Source organism: Passer domesticus, chromosome 17, assembly GCF_036417665.1.
Source record: "Passer domesticus isolate bPasDom1 chromosome 17, bPasDom1.hap1, whole genome shotgun sequence".
Classification (NCBI taxonomy): domain Eukaryota; kingdom Metazoa; phylum Chordata; class Aves; order Passeriformes; family Passeridae; genus Passer; species Passer domesticus.
The window spans coordinates 13,852,208-13,868,211 of NC_087490.1; the positions used below are offsets into that span (position 1 = coordinate 13,852,208).

Genomic DNA, 16,004 nt, shown 5'->3' on the forward strand with positions numbered 1-16,004 from the left:
ATAAGTTACTTTAAAAAGTAAACTTTTTACTTCAATTATTATAAAAATCTGTAAAGCAGAGTATTTTCAGAGAAACATTTCTGCTATAGCAAATAATGGAATGTAATACAAATGATTCTTTTTAACCATATTTAAATGTCTTCAGTATAAATGTTGTTTATATAGCTGCATTTGATTGCATATCATTTTAGAAATACTTTATTTCTATTTTTTTTAAGCATTTGTGTACTTTGGTTTTTTTTCCTAAATACTCTGTTCTGGCATTTCTTGCAGAAACAGTTCAAACAGAAAGTACGGAGGAAAATGAGGAACCTTTTGTTGCCCCCCCAGGACTGAATGTACCTTCTGATGTGGAACTGGTATGTGTACATGTCATGCAGCCTACACTTCTGTCAGCTTTTGAGCAGTTGATGGTGCTCTGTTTGGTGGTTGGGTTTGGTTTCCTTTTTTTCCAATTAACTTTTAGTGTGGTGCATTTTAAATTATTCTGATATAGTAAGTTAATTTCAAATGTTGTGCCTTGAACTCTTTGAATTCTATTAACACCCTTGAATCTTCTTTTTCACACCGAAATGATTGCTTATGCTAAGTGCATTTGGTATCACTTGTGATATTATTTTAGCTACTGCAGACAAGCGGCAGTTGTTCTTGGAATGGATACTTGCTGAGATGTAAGGTTCAACATTCCAAACATATAAGGACTATTAAACCAAACATCTGCTTCTGTTCAAGAATTCTTTTCTAGAGTCTTTTTAATTGGATCCCAGTCTGAACAGGATAGGAACTGATCAAGTATTAATGCTTATATAAAACTAGCATATTCAAGGAGAAAAACAGTAATTTATTTCTAGCAAAGTCTGAAATAACTTCAGAGCATTAGTACATAGAAGCTCCTTCCTTCATGTGATGTGGCTAGAATTTGCTAAGTGTTCTGTAGACTTAATTGGACTTGTGAATTGTTCTTGAAGGGAGCTGAACAGACACCTGCTTGTGTACAGGTCTAACTATAAGGGTTTTCAGTGTATTTCAAGTTTCATAAAAGGTGCTGGAAAATCAGGTGATATTCTTTCTTGTATAACTGTGGTCATGAAAGTGTTAATTTAGCTGTGGGCTCAACTTGGTATTCTCACCTTGGTAACCTTGGCCAGTGAAGATTCAGAACACTCCGTTAGAATAAGTAAGAGTGAGTGCAGAGTATTTGTGTAACTGTTTCTATTTTTCATTAGCTTTATTTAAAGAACCTTGAGTTTTCAGAGAAAAGCTTCTTTTTTTGCATTTTGATACTGTTTCCAAAATGGACCTGCTGGTGAAAGAGTCTTGGTTTAGATAGCTGCCTGGCTTGAGTTTTTTCTGAAATTTAGGTTATATTTCCTATGTGCGTTGCATAGCACAGCGTGGGGCTTACTGAAGGAATTTCTCAGTCAGCTGTTGGACTCCAGTGTATTCACATAAACAGAAAGCAAATATAGGTGTATTTGGTTTTGATTAAAACAAAAATAAACCCAGTAAACATGAAAATGTCTAGACAGCAGCTCTGAAAGCAGTGTATACTTAACCTTGGATTGGGAATTGTGAGAATTTTTTTTGTAATCCTTGATTTGTTGTTGCTGTTCTGTTCTAGTCATTCAGCTTTACCATGGAAGATACTTATTCTGTTTAAATTTAAGAAATTTGAGAATCAGCTTGCTAGACTGGGGGAGTGCTCCCGGTCTGCAAGGTGTAGTTCAATAAAGACAGATATTTTATATCTCCTGTAATACAGATCAGTGCAAAGTGGAAGTATTTGATGAAGACAGGTCAGCCAGCAAAAAAAACGCCATCCAGAACTATGGAATGTTCAGTGTATGGCAGCTCCAATTGCAGCAGTAATGTCATTCTGGAACTTAGAATAAAAGAACTGTGAGAAGCAGGCCAAAGGTCTTCCACTGTTTAAAACTGATTATGGGCAAAGATGATTGTTCTTCACCAGGGCACTTTAAGAAGTCTGTGGATGCTCTTGAAGTGGGCTGTTAGAGGAAATTTTCACTTAATAACTTCTGAGGAGAGATAGAAACAGAAAAACTTGATACATGATGTGAAACTAATAATGCACAAAATGCTATCGGTTTAAGAACCTCATTGCCTCTCATTAAAATAATCTTTGCTGGGGTTTTAGTGGGAGAAGTAAAACTTGAAACAGCTAGTTATTTTTCATATTGAACATGTCCTGGTAAAGGGTCCAATTGGCAGAAAACAGCTTTTAAAATTGGGCTGTTTGATAGTATTCAGGCTTTTTTTTCCCCGTTTGGAGCACCATTGTTCAAGTGTTTCCAATCTTCTGAGAAACATTTTTTAAGATTTGCAACATAGCTGTGTATCTGTGCAGTTGTTTTTTTTTTTCAATTTACTGAATACAAGACAAAACAGCTGAGTATGAAATTAAAAGCAATGAATAATGTTCATTTATTCTTTAACTGTACTCTTGTTCCCTTCACATCTTGGGGTTGATACTGCACTGCTCCCTAGGGATTTCTAGAGTGAGAAAGGATGAATGCTGCTAAACTTTATTCATTTTATCTTTTGCTTTATTGCTGAAATGTTCAATGACCCTTCGAGGGAATGGACGTGGGAATTGTAGTTTGTATGTTGGTCTTGAGAGGCAACATGTTCTTCCTAAGCAAATAAGAAGTAAGACATTTCTAGATAGGGAGCAATATTTGCGCATTCAGAGATAACAGAATTAAGGACAGCTTTTGGGAAGGAAATGATACATGTTGAGTCTTCAGAGCACCTTGAGATATTGTAACCCCAAGGTCATCCATGAGGCATCACGTTGCCCTCTTCAGTTTGGTATTCAATGCAGAAACAGCTGTGCTGGTAAAGGAAGAGGATGTTGCAAAAGGAATGGAATGAGCAGCTGAGGAATTTGGGGACTGTTTTGGTTATTTTTTAGGGCTGATGCACTTTCACTAGTTTTAAGTAATTATGAAATTTAATTACTAAAGAAAGCCAGGAAGAACAGGAAACTACTATTCATTCTGATTCCTTTGGAGTTCTAACACACTGTACAAGCTGCTTATGAAAATACAAATATGTGTTACTTTACTCCCACAGCCACCAACGGCAAAAATGCATGCGATCATTGAGCGAACTGCAAACTTTGTGTGCAAGCAGGGAGCCCAGTTTGAGATTATGCTGAAAGCCAAGCAAGCACGCAACTCCCAGTTTGACTTTCTGCGCTTTGATCACTACCTCAATCCCTACTACAAGTTCATCCAGAAGGCCATGAAAGAAGGACGCTATGCAGCTCCTTCAGAAAGTAAAGCTGACGAGAAAAAACGTGAGTTATTCCTTGGCAAATGCTGGCTTCAGGATGGGAATCATCCTGAAACAGATGCTGGTTGTTTTGTTAAAATAGCCACATTTTTCTGGAATTCCACTGCAGCTGAGATTGATATGATGATTCAAACTTTTGCTTAAATTGGAGATTTAAAAGAAAAAAATACTGTTTGTGGAAACTTTCAGCTACAGGAGCTGCTATGATGTGGAAGTTTTAGAAACAGTCATATAGCTCAAGTCCAACAGAAGGTTGGTCTCTCCATTTAGGATTTAGTTTTATTGATGTTGGGCAATATCTTGGATCTGTGCTTTAGTGACTAAGTTGATTTATATGAATGATGCTTTCCTGAGAATTCATGCTTGTCCTGTATCATAATTCTCCCCAAAAGCAAAACCATAGCAAACCCAAATAAAATTCAGACATTGCTTTTATTTAGACTCGAGAGTCAAATCTGAGGAAGATGATGATGACGATGATGACGATGATGGAAATTATCTTCATCCAAGTCTTTTTGCATCTAAAAAATGCAGTAGGCTTGAAGAGCTCATGAAGGTACTTGACATTATTAAAATTACCTTTTTACCATTTTCTGACACTGGGCAGTGATGGAATAATGGGGGTGACAGTTGTATGTATTTGAGGCTTTCAGAGGAATGGCTGTAGTGCTGTTTGATATTTAGACAAGGCAAGTTTTGTGCCTTATCCCAGACATGGCAGTCATTAGCTAATGATAATAGCCACTTTTTTTTTTCTGTCATTAATTTCTGTTTACATGAAAGTGGGTTTTGTCTTGTTTTTCACTTATTTTCAAATACATTGTTTCTGATGTGAGAGCTATAAAAACAGTAACTTCAGTGTTTGCACATAATTATTGATGTCTATTAACATAGATAAATTTGCTTTCCCAAATATGTTGATGCTACTGTTCTTAAAATATGTACTTCCAATTTTAATCTTTTTTCCTACTTCAAAATATTTTCAGCCTTTGAAGGTAGTAGACCCTGATCACCCCCTTGCAGCGCTGGTGCGCAAAGCACAGTCAGATAATAATTCATCTACGCCACAGTCAACAGACGGGGCAGCTGTGCAGACATCACAGGCAGAATACTCCTCTGATTGTAAGTGCTTTGTGAGGAGGCAGCTGGTGGTGTGTTTTGATGAATTGTGTGTGGATGCTGGTGGGAAGAGAATATGTTGGCTTCATGCTTCATCCTGTGTATTTGTTCTTTTGCAATCTCCTGAATCTTTGAAGGTCTGTTCTGAGTATCTGTTGAATTGCAGCTCAGGAAAACCAGAAATGGGGGGGTGGGTGGGGAGGATGGGCAGGCAGGAGGCCAAGCCTCAAGTCTGTGAGTACAGTTAGCACAATACCCTTATATTATTTTGTTCCTGCAGATTTTGTAAATTCGGATACTTAAAAAGATAGTCAAGCTTAAATGAGTTTATGTGCCTCTTAATTCTTTTCAGCTTTCAGAATTCTGAAAGTCCTTGATTCCTTAAATATAGAAATACAACTTCCCTTTCATTTATGGGGCTGACAATGTAACACTACTGAGATATAAGAAAATTTGTAGTGAACTTCGCTACAGTAGAGTTTCATGTTATTATACATCTGTAAGTAACAGTAGTGTGGTGCTGATTGAGTTCTTGGGTTTTTCAGGAACGTTGCTGCAGATCAGTTATCACCATAATAATCTGAGTTGATTTTTATGCATTATAGATTCAGAACCCCCAAAGAATTACAGGTGTTGTCAGTGTAATGTGTGGGGAGAAATATGCATGGAAGTAATTTGTATTTAAAACTGTGTACCATAAGGGAGTCTTAAAATTGAAGTAAGATTTCTGTGAAGAAATTAAAAATGACTGGTTATTTCAAGAAAGACAAAAATCAGAATAAGTATCTTGATAGAATAGAGCTAGTCAGTTTTTTGATTACTTTCATGTCAGGTTTGAACCTGAATGTATGTGATAGAAATTGGGAGATTATAATTTAGTATACCAAAACAAGGTCAGTTTGCAACTCCTCTCCCTGCTTTTAAAACTTAAGAGAACTTGATTCTGTTCTCGTTACAGACAATATCTTCTTTGAAGAAAGTAAATACTGCCACATGAGAATGTTTATGAAACTTTTAAGACAATAATTAATTGAAATCTAATGCATTGATTAAACCTTGCTTCCAGAAATGCAAACTCTTACTGTAATTAACTTTAAATATTTTACATTAATATTTTCTTTTTATACATAGTTCTTCTGCAGGAAACACATTTATATGGTGGATACTTCTTGTAAATCTGTTAAGCTGATTAGAACATTATAAAATACTGTCCTTAAAGGAAGATAGAAAGACATAATATGCCTTTGCAGTCTCAAGAAATATTTAGAATCAGAGAAGCCTTTACTGCGAAAAATGTGTTCAAATGCATGGTTCATTATGTTGCTGTTGATTTGCAAAAGCTGGCTACTTTTTGAGGTTTAAGTAAGTAGGTGTGTCTCTATATATAGTAATATAAGGGTTTAATATGTATATAGTGATTCTAGTGGTTTAGTTTGTAAATGCTAATTTTGAATATATCCATATTTCTTTCTTAATGAAAACATAGTTTTAATGGAGTTAAATTGCCAGACATGAATTAGATTAGGAAGTGTGATTTCATACTAGCTCCTTTTTGAATATGCTTGCTCTAGTTCACTTCTTTATTCACATCTATGATGTTCAGTACATTTGCATTCTGTCCCTTAATCTAGATATTTCTTACTCACCCTAAATCTGTTAATATGAGCCTTTCCCTTTTTGCTTTGGGTTTGGTTTTGGGTTTTTTTTTGACACAAGAAATGAGATTTCATTTCCTAGTGTGTTGCGTGAATCCAGATTCTCGATGTGTTTGTATTGATGTAATAATGCATCTTCGTCTAATTAGAAGTTTGTTCTTAAATGTGTCTTTGTAGCAACTGTGGCAGCCATGTATTACAGCTACTACATGCTCCCTGATGGGACCTATTGCCTGGCGCCTCCACCTCCGGGGATCGATGTTGCTGCCTACTACAACGCCCTGCCCCCAGGGGTGACTGTGTCCAGCGCTACTGGGGTGGCAACTGTTCCTCCCCCTCCTGGTACCACACCCCCGCCTCCCCCCGACACAACTGACAGCACCAGTGGGTTGGCTTCTGCCACAACGTCTACAAGGTACCTCGGACCGATTTGCTTGTTGTTTGGGGGAGTCTTGTTCCTGCACTTCAGTACGGAGTGTTTAATAAGTGTTCTGTTATTGAATCAAGCTATATTAACTGTGTGATGAACACGGAGAACAAACCTCTCTGTATTTTTTGTTTGTTTTTGGGAGTTTTCTTGTTGGTGGTTTTTTGTTTTGGTTTTTTGTTTGTGTTGTGTTTGTTTGGTTTTGGGTGGGCTTTTGGGTTTGTTTTCCTTTTTTTTGTTAAACCAAGAGTCTGAAAGATTTTTGTGTTCTATTTTAAAAAACCATTTACTCTTGACATTTTCAGCACAATTGCTCCAGTGGTTGCCATTATACCTCCACCACCAGATATCCAACCTGTCATTGACAAGCTAGCTGAGTATGTTGCTAGGAATGGGGTAAAATTTGAAACTAGTGTTCGTGCCAAGAATGATCTCAGGTAAGAGAAAATGTTATTTAAACTGCTACTTCAAAAGTTAAAGTTTTAATTTTTTAAGATATTAAATTACAGCACATGCAGTTTTGAAAAGAAAAGTACTATCGTTTATTTGCTTGTTTTTTAAATTGAGATTTAGGGACCTACTTAATGGCAATGGGAAAGCATTATGGCTCAGATTATCAAAACAACCAACCTATCAAAAATCTCTCTAGTAAGCATGCTCTAAATTTGTATCCTCTGAAGTTTAGGCTTAAGTAAGAGTGCTTCCAAACATCAAATAACATTCCATTTGCTAGAGATGATAAGGGATTGTTAGTATTAGCTATGTTCATGTGCATCTTCACATGCTCAATTTTCTATCAAAAGGTTTGAATTCCTGCAACCATGGCACCAGTATAATGCATATTATGAATTTAAAAAACAGTTCTTCCTTCAAAAAGAGAGCGGTGACAACTGCCAGGTATGTGTATTTTTATATATACTTCTATTAAAAATGCAGTAAGTGTGAGAAAAGGACTTGCCAGTTGTCTTACCATGAGACATTTAAAAAATGGAACTCTGAATTAGGGAGAAATTGATCAGCAAAGGATGTGAATGAATTTTTTGTTTTTTAGTTTTGTACAGCATTAAAGTAAGGATCTGTGAGATGGTATGATATTTAATTCTTGCTTTTTACTATCTGCCACTCCACTGTGGCTGTAATGTAACATAACAACCTGAAAATCTTCTGGCTTTATATATGGGCAAAATATGCTTTGTGTGGGTTTTGAGCTTTGTAGGATTGTGATTAGTGTTCTGCTGTCAGAAAGGTTAGGTCTGGCTTTTTAACCCCCATACCTTCCCATATGCCTTGTCCTTCTTTGTACAACAGTAGCACAGAGGCTGGAGGAGCTTCCTGATGTCCTTTTTCTGAGGGAGGTTTTGTTAGAGTCCAGTCATGACTGCAACAGTACTGGAGCTTCAGAATCTCACAGCAGTTTCCTACTTGCTTTGCTTCTTCTAGTCCGTGTTATTAGAAGGTGGTAGCCAGACTTGGCATCCATGTTTTTAACTATTCTCATGTTAGCTAATTAGATTGTTCTCTTACTGAAAAGAAAATTGCAAATAATATCAGAACTACATTATCTGATGTTAACTTTTCATGGGAAAGAGCTATTTTTTTTTTAGGCCCTATGTCATTTGTCATCTCAAGGCTTAGATTGGGGAGCCTTAAACTGAAGAAGGTAGGCCTGTGGGTAAACTCCTCGGAATTGCTTTGTGGAAAATGAAGAAATTCAATAATGGTTGCTGTTTGGAACACTTGTGTCTGATGTTTTGTTTTAATAGTGAAAAAATGTTTTGGAAACACTATTTATAAAGATAAGCTGTGGTAAATATGATCTTATTCAGCTGATAAATTACAACCAAAATTGTCCTGTGCTACAATGCTGACTGTTGTTCTAGAAAGTGTAATTTGCAAACCAGTGGGTTGAATTCATAATACTTACATAATTAATAAGGACTTGTTAACGTGTAGCTGGGGGGAAATTGTACACTAACCAAAGCATAATAGTAAGGGATTCATTTTAAATGTTCAAACGAGTACAGCTAAGAAGGAACTGAAGCCAGTTTAAGTCCCTTGAGGTCAAGCGTAGCAATGCATATTTTTGTACTGCATGGCTTTCTAGATAATGCAGTTAAGTTTCTTAAAATAATGATTTTAATATTATCTTGATGCTGTAGTAATATATGTATAGGCAACTAATGCAACTGATGCTTTTCCTTTTGGCCATTAAAATTAATAAGAAACCATACTATTGACTTCAGTAAATACAGATTGGATGTCATTGTGCTTTTCCCCTTTGAGGACTTTCAGAAATCAATTCTGCTGGTCAGGGAATGGCTGCAGGGAAGATCTGCTAAATGCCTCGATTTCAATGTCATGTATGCTTAACAGCCAGAGCAACCAAACTCTTGGTTCGCTGTGTTAAATTACTTAACGTTAATACATGACTCACCGTGTAAATACTTTCAATGTTCTATAATATCCTTCTTGAAATTTTTTTGCTGTGAGTTCAGAAATCACGCTGAATGATTCAGTCGTGTAATGCTAGAACCAGTAATTCTTACTTCCTTGAAAGTCTCAGCACATCTATTGCAACAAAAACTTTGCTAGGGCCAGTGTTCTTCAGCAGAATGTTGGAACAAATCAAACATTATTCCTGTGAAATCTGATTATGTGAAAAATTTACATGCAGTTGTACATGAGGAAAAAATGTCATAAGCTTTCACTCTCTCCCTTGGAGTTAACTTTATGGATTTGTTTTGGGACCCTGGAAATCAAGACCTAAATAAATACACAAAAGAAGTACATGCTTTTAGGGTCTAATTTTAAAATATAATTTTAAAGCAGTTTTTGGCAAAGTGTATGAGCTGATGAAATATTTTTTTTACTGTAAAATAACACGTTCTTACTGTAGGTCTGTAGGTTTTACACCCTATGGGTTTACATGAGGCAGAATTATGGTCATGAGTGCTGAGTGATGTAAAATCAGCTGTTGTGTGATTTGCTGATAATGTGGTTTTTCAAATGGCTGACAAAACTGCAGCTCCACAGACATTGTATTAATGATTTCATAAGTATGCTGTTAGTAATTCTGCTCATTTCTTTTGAAAAGGGAGTGTCTTCTTCTGAAGATGTTCCAGCAGACACTGCCAATGATACACCAAGTGAGACTCAATTTGCAGATGAACATGCACCTGAAGATGCATCTGAGCCGAGTGCTAAGGGAGTTCCAGGAACTAAAAAGGATATTCCTCCTAAAGCTGTCAGTGATGGTAAACTGGTGAAAGGTATGGTAACATAATTTATTTGTCATGAAAATAGTTCATAACTTATATATAAAGAAAGAAAAGAAGGCAGGGGAAAGTAGGGAAAAGAATTTAATCATGTGAAAAATACGTTTTTACTGAAGGCATCAAAAAATGTCTGCAATAAGTAATTTGATTATTTTCATATTTCTTTCTTATCGGACTATCAGGTATTTATGGTCTGACACAATAAATTGTTTTACTTCAGTTTTGTGCAAAGCTGAAGACTTTTATCAGAGATGCTAGTAAAATCTTTGTCATTTTCAACTTGACAGTTACAAGTTTTGTGCAAGAATGAAATCATTCTGAAGAAAAGCAGCGGCCTTATTTGAAAGGATACACGTGGAGGAAGTAGTCTAGGCTTGTTGCTATTTCTTTTCATGTTGGACATTAGTTATGCTGGAAGAAAAGGCCCCTTTCATTTCTAAATGAAATGTTTTTACATTTCTTGCACTTATGGCAGCAGAGGGACAGAATGGGAACATCTCTCTGCAAGCCATTCAGAGCTAGCTAACACACTGTTAGTGTCATGAATTGGAGAAATTATTGTTTATATCTGGGAGATGATTTTTTGTCCTGTCAGGAGAAGATATGTTAAAAATTCTTATTTTCAGTAAAACCTAAAGACGTGCATATTTTAACTAGGACTGAAAGCTACTGAAAAAAAAACAAACGCCAAAACCAGAAAAAGTACTCTTTAACTGGGCTTCAATGGATGGAAACTTCCTGCCACCTGAGTGGCTTACCTAATTACTGATAATTTTATCTACTCCCTGTGGTTCCTTGGAATTCTCTCTTCCCATTTCTCAGTGCGATCCCATTTCCTTCACAACCAGCAAACACTGGGCTCTTTGCTGTGGCTGGCTGACTGTCCAGACTCTGCAGGTTCTTTGAACAGCACGAGTAGTGTCCCTGGTGCAGGAACAATCTTCCCTGCCTTCAAAGATGACTTATTAAGAGCTGCAATGTACACCAAGAAATATGTATTGTTTCAGTTGTCCTGCTATTAGTAAGTGGCAAACTGGAGCCTGTACTTTAATGGTAGTAATCAGTTCAAATTTACATAATGGAATATAACCAATGAGTCATTTCATGGTAACCTGATTCCTATAAACTTATTGTTATTTCCTTTAATGTGGTACAAATCCCAATTTATTATAACCTAAATGCAATACTTGCCTCCAAGACAGACATAACATCCATACTAGACTTTTCTTCTGCCTCTGAAGAAGTAAAATCCCATTTTAGGATTTGTTCTATCCCATGAAAAAATTGGAAATCACGGTTACCTCTTCTCTTGGAATTCTGGAGTTCTTTGTTTCTGAGCATATTTCCTTACCCCAGGATTACCAAAATCAAAGCTTATCTTTTATGAACCATGGTATGTAATTTAATTACTGTATTTCAATTTCCCTAATTGCAATCTCATAGGACATATATGCAAAAGGCATCTTGAGAAACATAAGTATTGCAGCAGACTGTATGGTACTGTGGTGTAGTGAGAAATTTTATTCTTCCATTCTTTTTTCCTAAAAGTGTCATTTTGGAGAAATGGGTTAGATATTAATGCTGAGGTTTTGGATTTTTTTATTTTTGAGATCTTTACACAGCAAATGAAGTTTCCAATGTTTGTTTAAGAACATGGAGTAAAAAAATAATTATGTTGTCCTTTTCACCAAAATAATTAGCATAATAGGATGATGACTTTTTTTGTGGTGTAGTTTGCAGGAGTAATAGGTAAAGTCAGGAAATTGAACATGCCTTCTACTGTAGTCTAATGATGTGTGAAATCTTACCCATTCATTCACAGCATCCTTTGCTCCAATAAGCTTTGCAATCAAGGCCAAAGAAAACGACCTTCTTCCTTTGGAGAAAAACCGTGTTAAATTAGATGATGACAGTGATGAGGAGGAAGAGGAGGGAAAGGAAGGCCAAGAGAATGCTAACAGTGCATCAAACCATACTCCAGCAATTACTGCTCCTTGTACTGCTCCTGAAGAGAAAAAGCCTCAACTTACACAGGAGGAGTTGGAAGCTAAACAAGGTATTCCATGCAGCACTGAAAACAAAATGTGTTGAGTCCTTCACACAAACTGTGAAACTGCCATGTGTGATATTTTGGGTGTTTTGAATATTTTCTATGTCATGTTAATAAGAATCAGAATTTTGTTCCCACAATTTCCTCCTTATTTTTAACAATGAAGTCTTCATTCGTTGCTCAGACAAAATCAAACTTAGAGGACACAGGGGTGGTTGAATGCTTTCTCCTAATGCCCGATCTTTCTGAATTTTATTTTGGTTTTTCATTACAACCTTCTGGTAAAGCACTGACTGTGTAGTTTCTAGATTGCATTAACAAAGCCCAGCAAAGACATACCTGTTTGTCATTTTCTTCAGTGAACAGTGAATTGCTGCAAGCTGTTTTTCATTTATATAGCACTCCCATATAGACTCATATCGCCTTGTTGATGTTTTGTTGCTCTTATAATGCAATGCCATTAAATCTTTGTATGGGTTTTTCCTGTTACTGTGTGAATGTGCATTAGGGCAGAAGGGCATGCTGTGTGAATTTGAATGAAATGATATTTTAAAAGAATCTAGTTTCACCCATTCCTCCCCAAGGCTGTTTCACAGCAAAGTGTGGTTATTAAAGTGGATGTTATGTCAGTATTTACCAGGTTAAAAACTCAGTATTTCTCACAACTATGAGTATGCCACAGGTATTTAGTTTCTCATTTTCAAAATGGCGTTTTTTTGCTTCTAGTAGTAGCAGTTGCTTTGTAAACTGTAGTAGCACAAAGTATGCTGTGGCATTACATATCTAAAGCAAATATGAAGTATTTTGTATAATAATAAAAATGAAGTGTGAAACACACTTAGATCTGTGTGTTGAAAAACCTGTGAACAAAACAATCCGGTTGCCTTGTACATATACAAAACACAAAAATGAAAGCATAAAATGAAAAATATTACACAAAGTAGCTGTTAGATGCATAGTTAAATCAATTAGCTTATTCTCTTAATGTAATCACATACAATGTGTAATCACACACAACAAAATCTGCTGGTTGTTACAATGATGAAACAGTTTCTGAAAATTTCTGGAGCAGCTCTTTCTATAAACCTATTAACGTATATTTAAATAGGGCTGGAAACTGTGAAGATCACATCAATGGAAAGAGCAAACTGGAGAGTTAGCATCACTTTAAGACTTAAAAGAAGAAGCTTCTGAATTTACGGAGCTACTTTCTTTAGGTAGCTTTTATAAATAGAAAAGGACAAGTATCCTGAATAATCAGGATTGGATTTTCTTGTAATTTTAAATTAGAAGTTTTTGCTTCACCTACACTTCTTTACATCTGCTTTACATTAAGCAGATGATGTATCTATTAATTAAGATGCCTGGAGTTTCTTAATTTCAAGCTGATGTTCTCATGTCATTGAATAGCTATATTGGAAAGGCTTGAGAACGGCTGGAGGGGGGCTGTTTGCTCATCTGTGATGGGGACAGGTGTTTGTTTTAAGGAAGCCTGAGTTCCCCAAGCATGACTCACGCTAAACTTAATGGTTAATTGTATTTTTTAGCAAAGCAGAAACTAGAGGATAGATTAGCAGCTGCAGCAAGGGAGAAACTTGCACAGGCCTCCAAAGAATCAAAGGAGAAGCAGCTACAAGCAGAACGCAAAAGGAAAGCTGCCTTGTTCTTGCAGACCCTCAAAAACCCTCTGGCAGAGGCAGAAGCTGAGAAGATTGAGGAGAATTCCTTCAGTAGTGAGGTAAGCAAGAAATAAATTTCTCTTTCCCGTAAAGCTAGTAGAAAACTTACCTCTGGAATGTGACTCTGACAGTGTGTTATAAACTTGACTGATGAAATAAAAGCTTTTCTAAATGGGGAGAAATTTGAATTTTAAACACTGTTAAGCTTTTCCCATTATCTTATGTATGTCTCTCATCTGTCATTAAAGAATTGGTAGAGAAGTAGGCTGCACAATTCCTAGGTCGGTTAGACAGGAAAGGAAAAGGAGCTTCCATGTTTTAACTATGTACTAGTGATCTAAATGTTGGAATACTCACCTTGCAAGAGTATTGGGATGCCTTACTTAAGCTGTGATACTTTCTTACTTGATGCGTATATTGATGGTTTTGTTGTACATTACAAATACAAATATTATTGAAGTAGAATCTTGGGTTCCTGGATTTGGAATTACATTGTTTTCAGAAAAGCCAGTAAAATCACTCTTGGTTGCACTAGTCAAGCAAAATGTAATCTCTGGATAGTGATGGAAAATTTAAGATATTGATTGGGACAGACTGGCTACAAGAAAGAATGACATGGCTTCCATTGTTTACTTTCCCTCAGAAAGAATTCCAGTACCTAGCAAGTAATTCATTGCCCAGTTCTTGATTTTTTCCAAATAAATAATGGATTACTCCTCAAAACACTTTGAAGAGAACAGCTGAAAGAGACATACCTGCAGTTTAGGTGATCCATACCAGGAGAGAGTAGCAGATATGTGAATTAAGTGTGGTCACATCCCAAAAGAGATCCTGTTTGGGTTTTTCATTGCTGCTGCTAACAAATTTTCCCTGAAACAAGTGTTCAGTACTTCTCTTTTCAGTTATATATTGAAGAGTGAATGAAAAGAGACAATGACAATGCCAAACACCCCATATTTGCAATTCTGCTCTTTTTCCCAAGGGAATTTGTCAAGGACATGGATATTTCTAAGCTAAGGTTCCTTTGATATCTTTCTTTAAGAGAACGCCTGAAATAACCAGTGACAGCTGACTTTTTCAGAAGAGCAGATGAATGTTCTTGCTCACATCTGAACTTACTGAAGTTCTAAGCTGAACTTGCTAGTGAGCTTCTCAAGAAAAAACTACACCCTATCCCACTTCTCAGAAAACTGATTTTCTAGAAACGTTTTTTTCTTTCACAGAAGTACAGTCTCAGAGAAGGCATCTATTTTTTCTTACACAAAAAATTCCAGTGTATTTGAGAATTTTAAAGTAACCAGTTTCACTGTTTCTTACCAGTAGAAGTGGTTTGGAGGTGCTTTCGTTATTAAAGGGTTTATTTAGAATTTTGGATGTGTATTTAAATGTTTTCTGATGGGACCTTGCTTTTTAAAAATAAAATTGGCTATTGTATTGGGAGTGCTTGTACTGTTTTAATGAACAGTCAAAAATGCCATAATGTCTTTGGAAGTTATATTCCTGCTAAATGTGGTTTGCTTAGTGACACACTTATATAGATACATGTATATAGGCTTCTGTAGATAAAAGCTTATTTTGAAACATAAATGTTTTTCAAGCTTGTTTTTCCATTTGCCATATTCAAAAAAGCATCCATTTCCATTCATTCCAAATAATCTGCCTTTTACTCCCCTTGCCTGTTTTACCTATTTGTAACAGCCCATTTGAGTCAAGAAATTGTATTGAAGAAAGAGGAGTGAAATAATATTGTGAAGAAAGAGGAGTGAAATAATATTGCAGATTTGTTTAACCTCTGTTCTATTTACCCTGAGAACCCAGTATGCTGCATTATGATGTCTGAATCAGCTTGTAAATAAATAAGTAGCACTGGTTTGGTTTCTTAAGCTTTTTCAGTAGCGTTTCAGACTTTCAGCCATGTTTCAGACTAAAGATGCATTTAAAGACACTGATTGCAAATGCAACAGGAGATAACTGCAGTGGCTGTAATATAAAGAAAGTATGTTAAAAAAATGAGTGAGAAAGATATGTAAAATTTTGTAAATTTTACAATTTACAAATGTAAAACTAATTGGCATAAATCAGAAAACAAAGAAAAAAAATAATACTTGTGTCCACCTGAAACATTACTAAATGTATTTCATTTCTTGTTTTGGAGGTAGGAACATGCAATGAGGAGTCCAGGAAACAAAGACCTGATATACACTGGTTATAGTTAATTTAGTGACATGACTTTTGTAGCTTAAAATTTGTCTCAAAAATGGAGTAATGACTGAGTTGTGTAATAAAGCATGAAGGGGAGTTGAGAATATCTATGGGAGATGCATAATCTTCATTACATTGCCCCAGCCTAATAAGTATATAAAAAAACCAGTAATGTTATTTATGTGTACATACAGCATACATTTGTGCTGAAAATCTGTTTATCACAATGTGCAGAAATACATTAAATGCACAAAGCTTTTGTGACCTCTGTCAGATTTTCCT

General features: G+C 35.9%; 1 protein-coding gene across 4 annotated transcripts in view; it reads left to right on the top strand.

The window, feature by feature from the left end:
• Window positions 1-16,004, top strand: part of SFSWAP (splicing factor SWAP) — a 33,711-nt gene that overhangs the window by 5,095 nt on the left and 12,612 nt on the right. For all 4 annotated transcript variants that reach the window (XM_064392600.1, XM_064392601.1, XM_064392602.1 and 1 more), the window contains exons 4-13: window positions 274-359; window positions 3,094-3,319; window positions 3,756-3,871; window positions 4,302-4,437; window positions 6,267-6,504; window positions 6,822-6,953; window positions 7,320-7,413; window positions 9,611-9,785; window positions 11,614-11,847; window positions 13,389-13,579. In XM_064392600.1, the coding sequence (XP_064248670.1) occupies window positions 274-359; window positions 3,094-3,319; window positions 3,756-3,871; window positions 4,302-4,437; window positions 6,267-6,504; window positions 6,822-6,953; window positions 7,320-7,413; window positions 9,611-9,785; window positions 11,614-11,847; window positions 13,389-13,579 (1,628 nt within the window). The remainder of the gene's footprint in view (window positions 1-273; window positions 360-3,093; window positions 3,320-3,755; window positions 3,872-4,301; window positions 4,438-6,266; window positions 6,505-6,821; window positions 6,954-7,319; window positions 7,414-9,610; window positions 9,786-11,613; window positions 11,848-13,388; window positions 13,580-16,004) is intronic.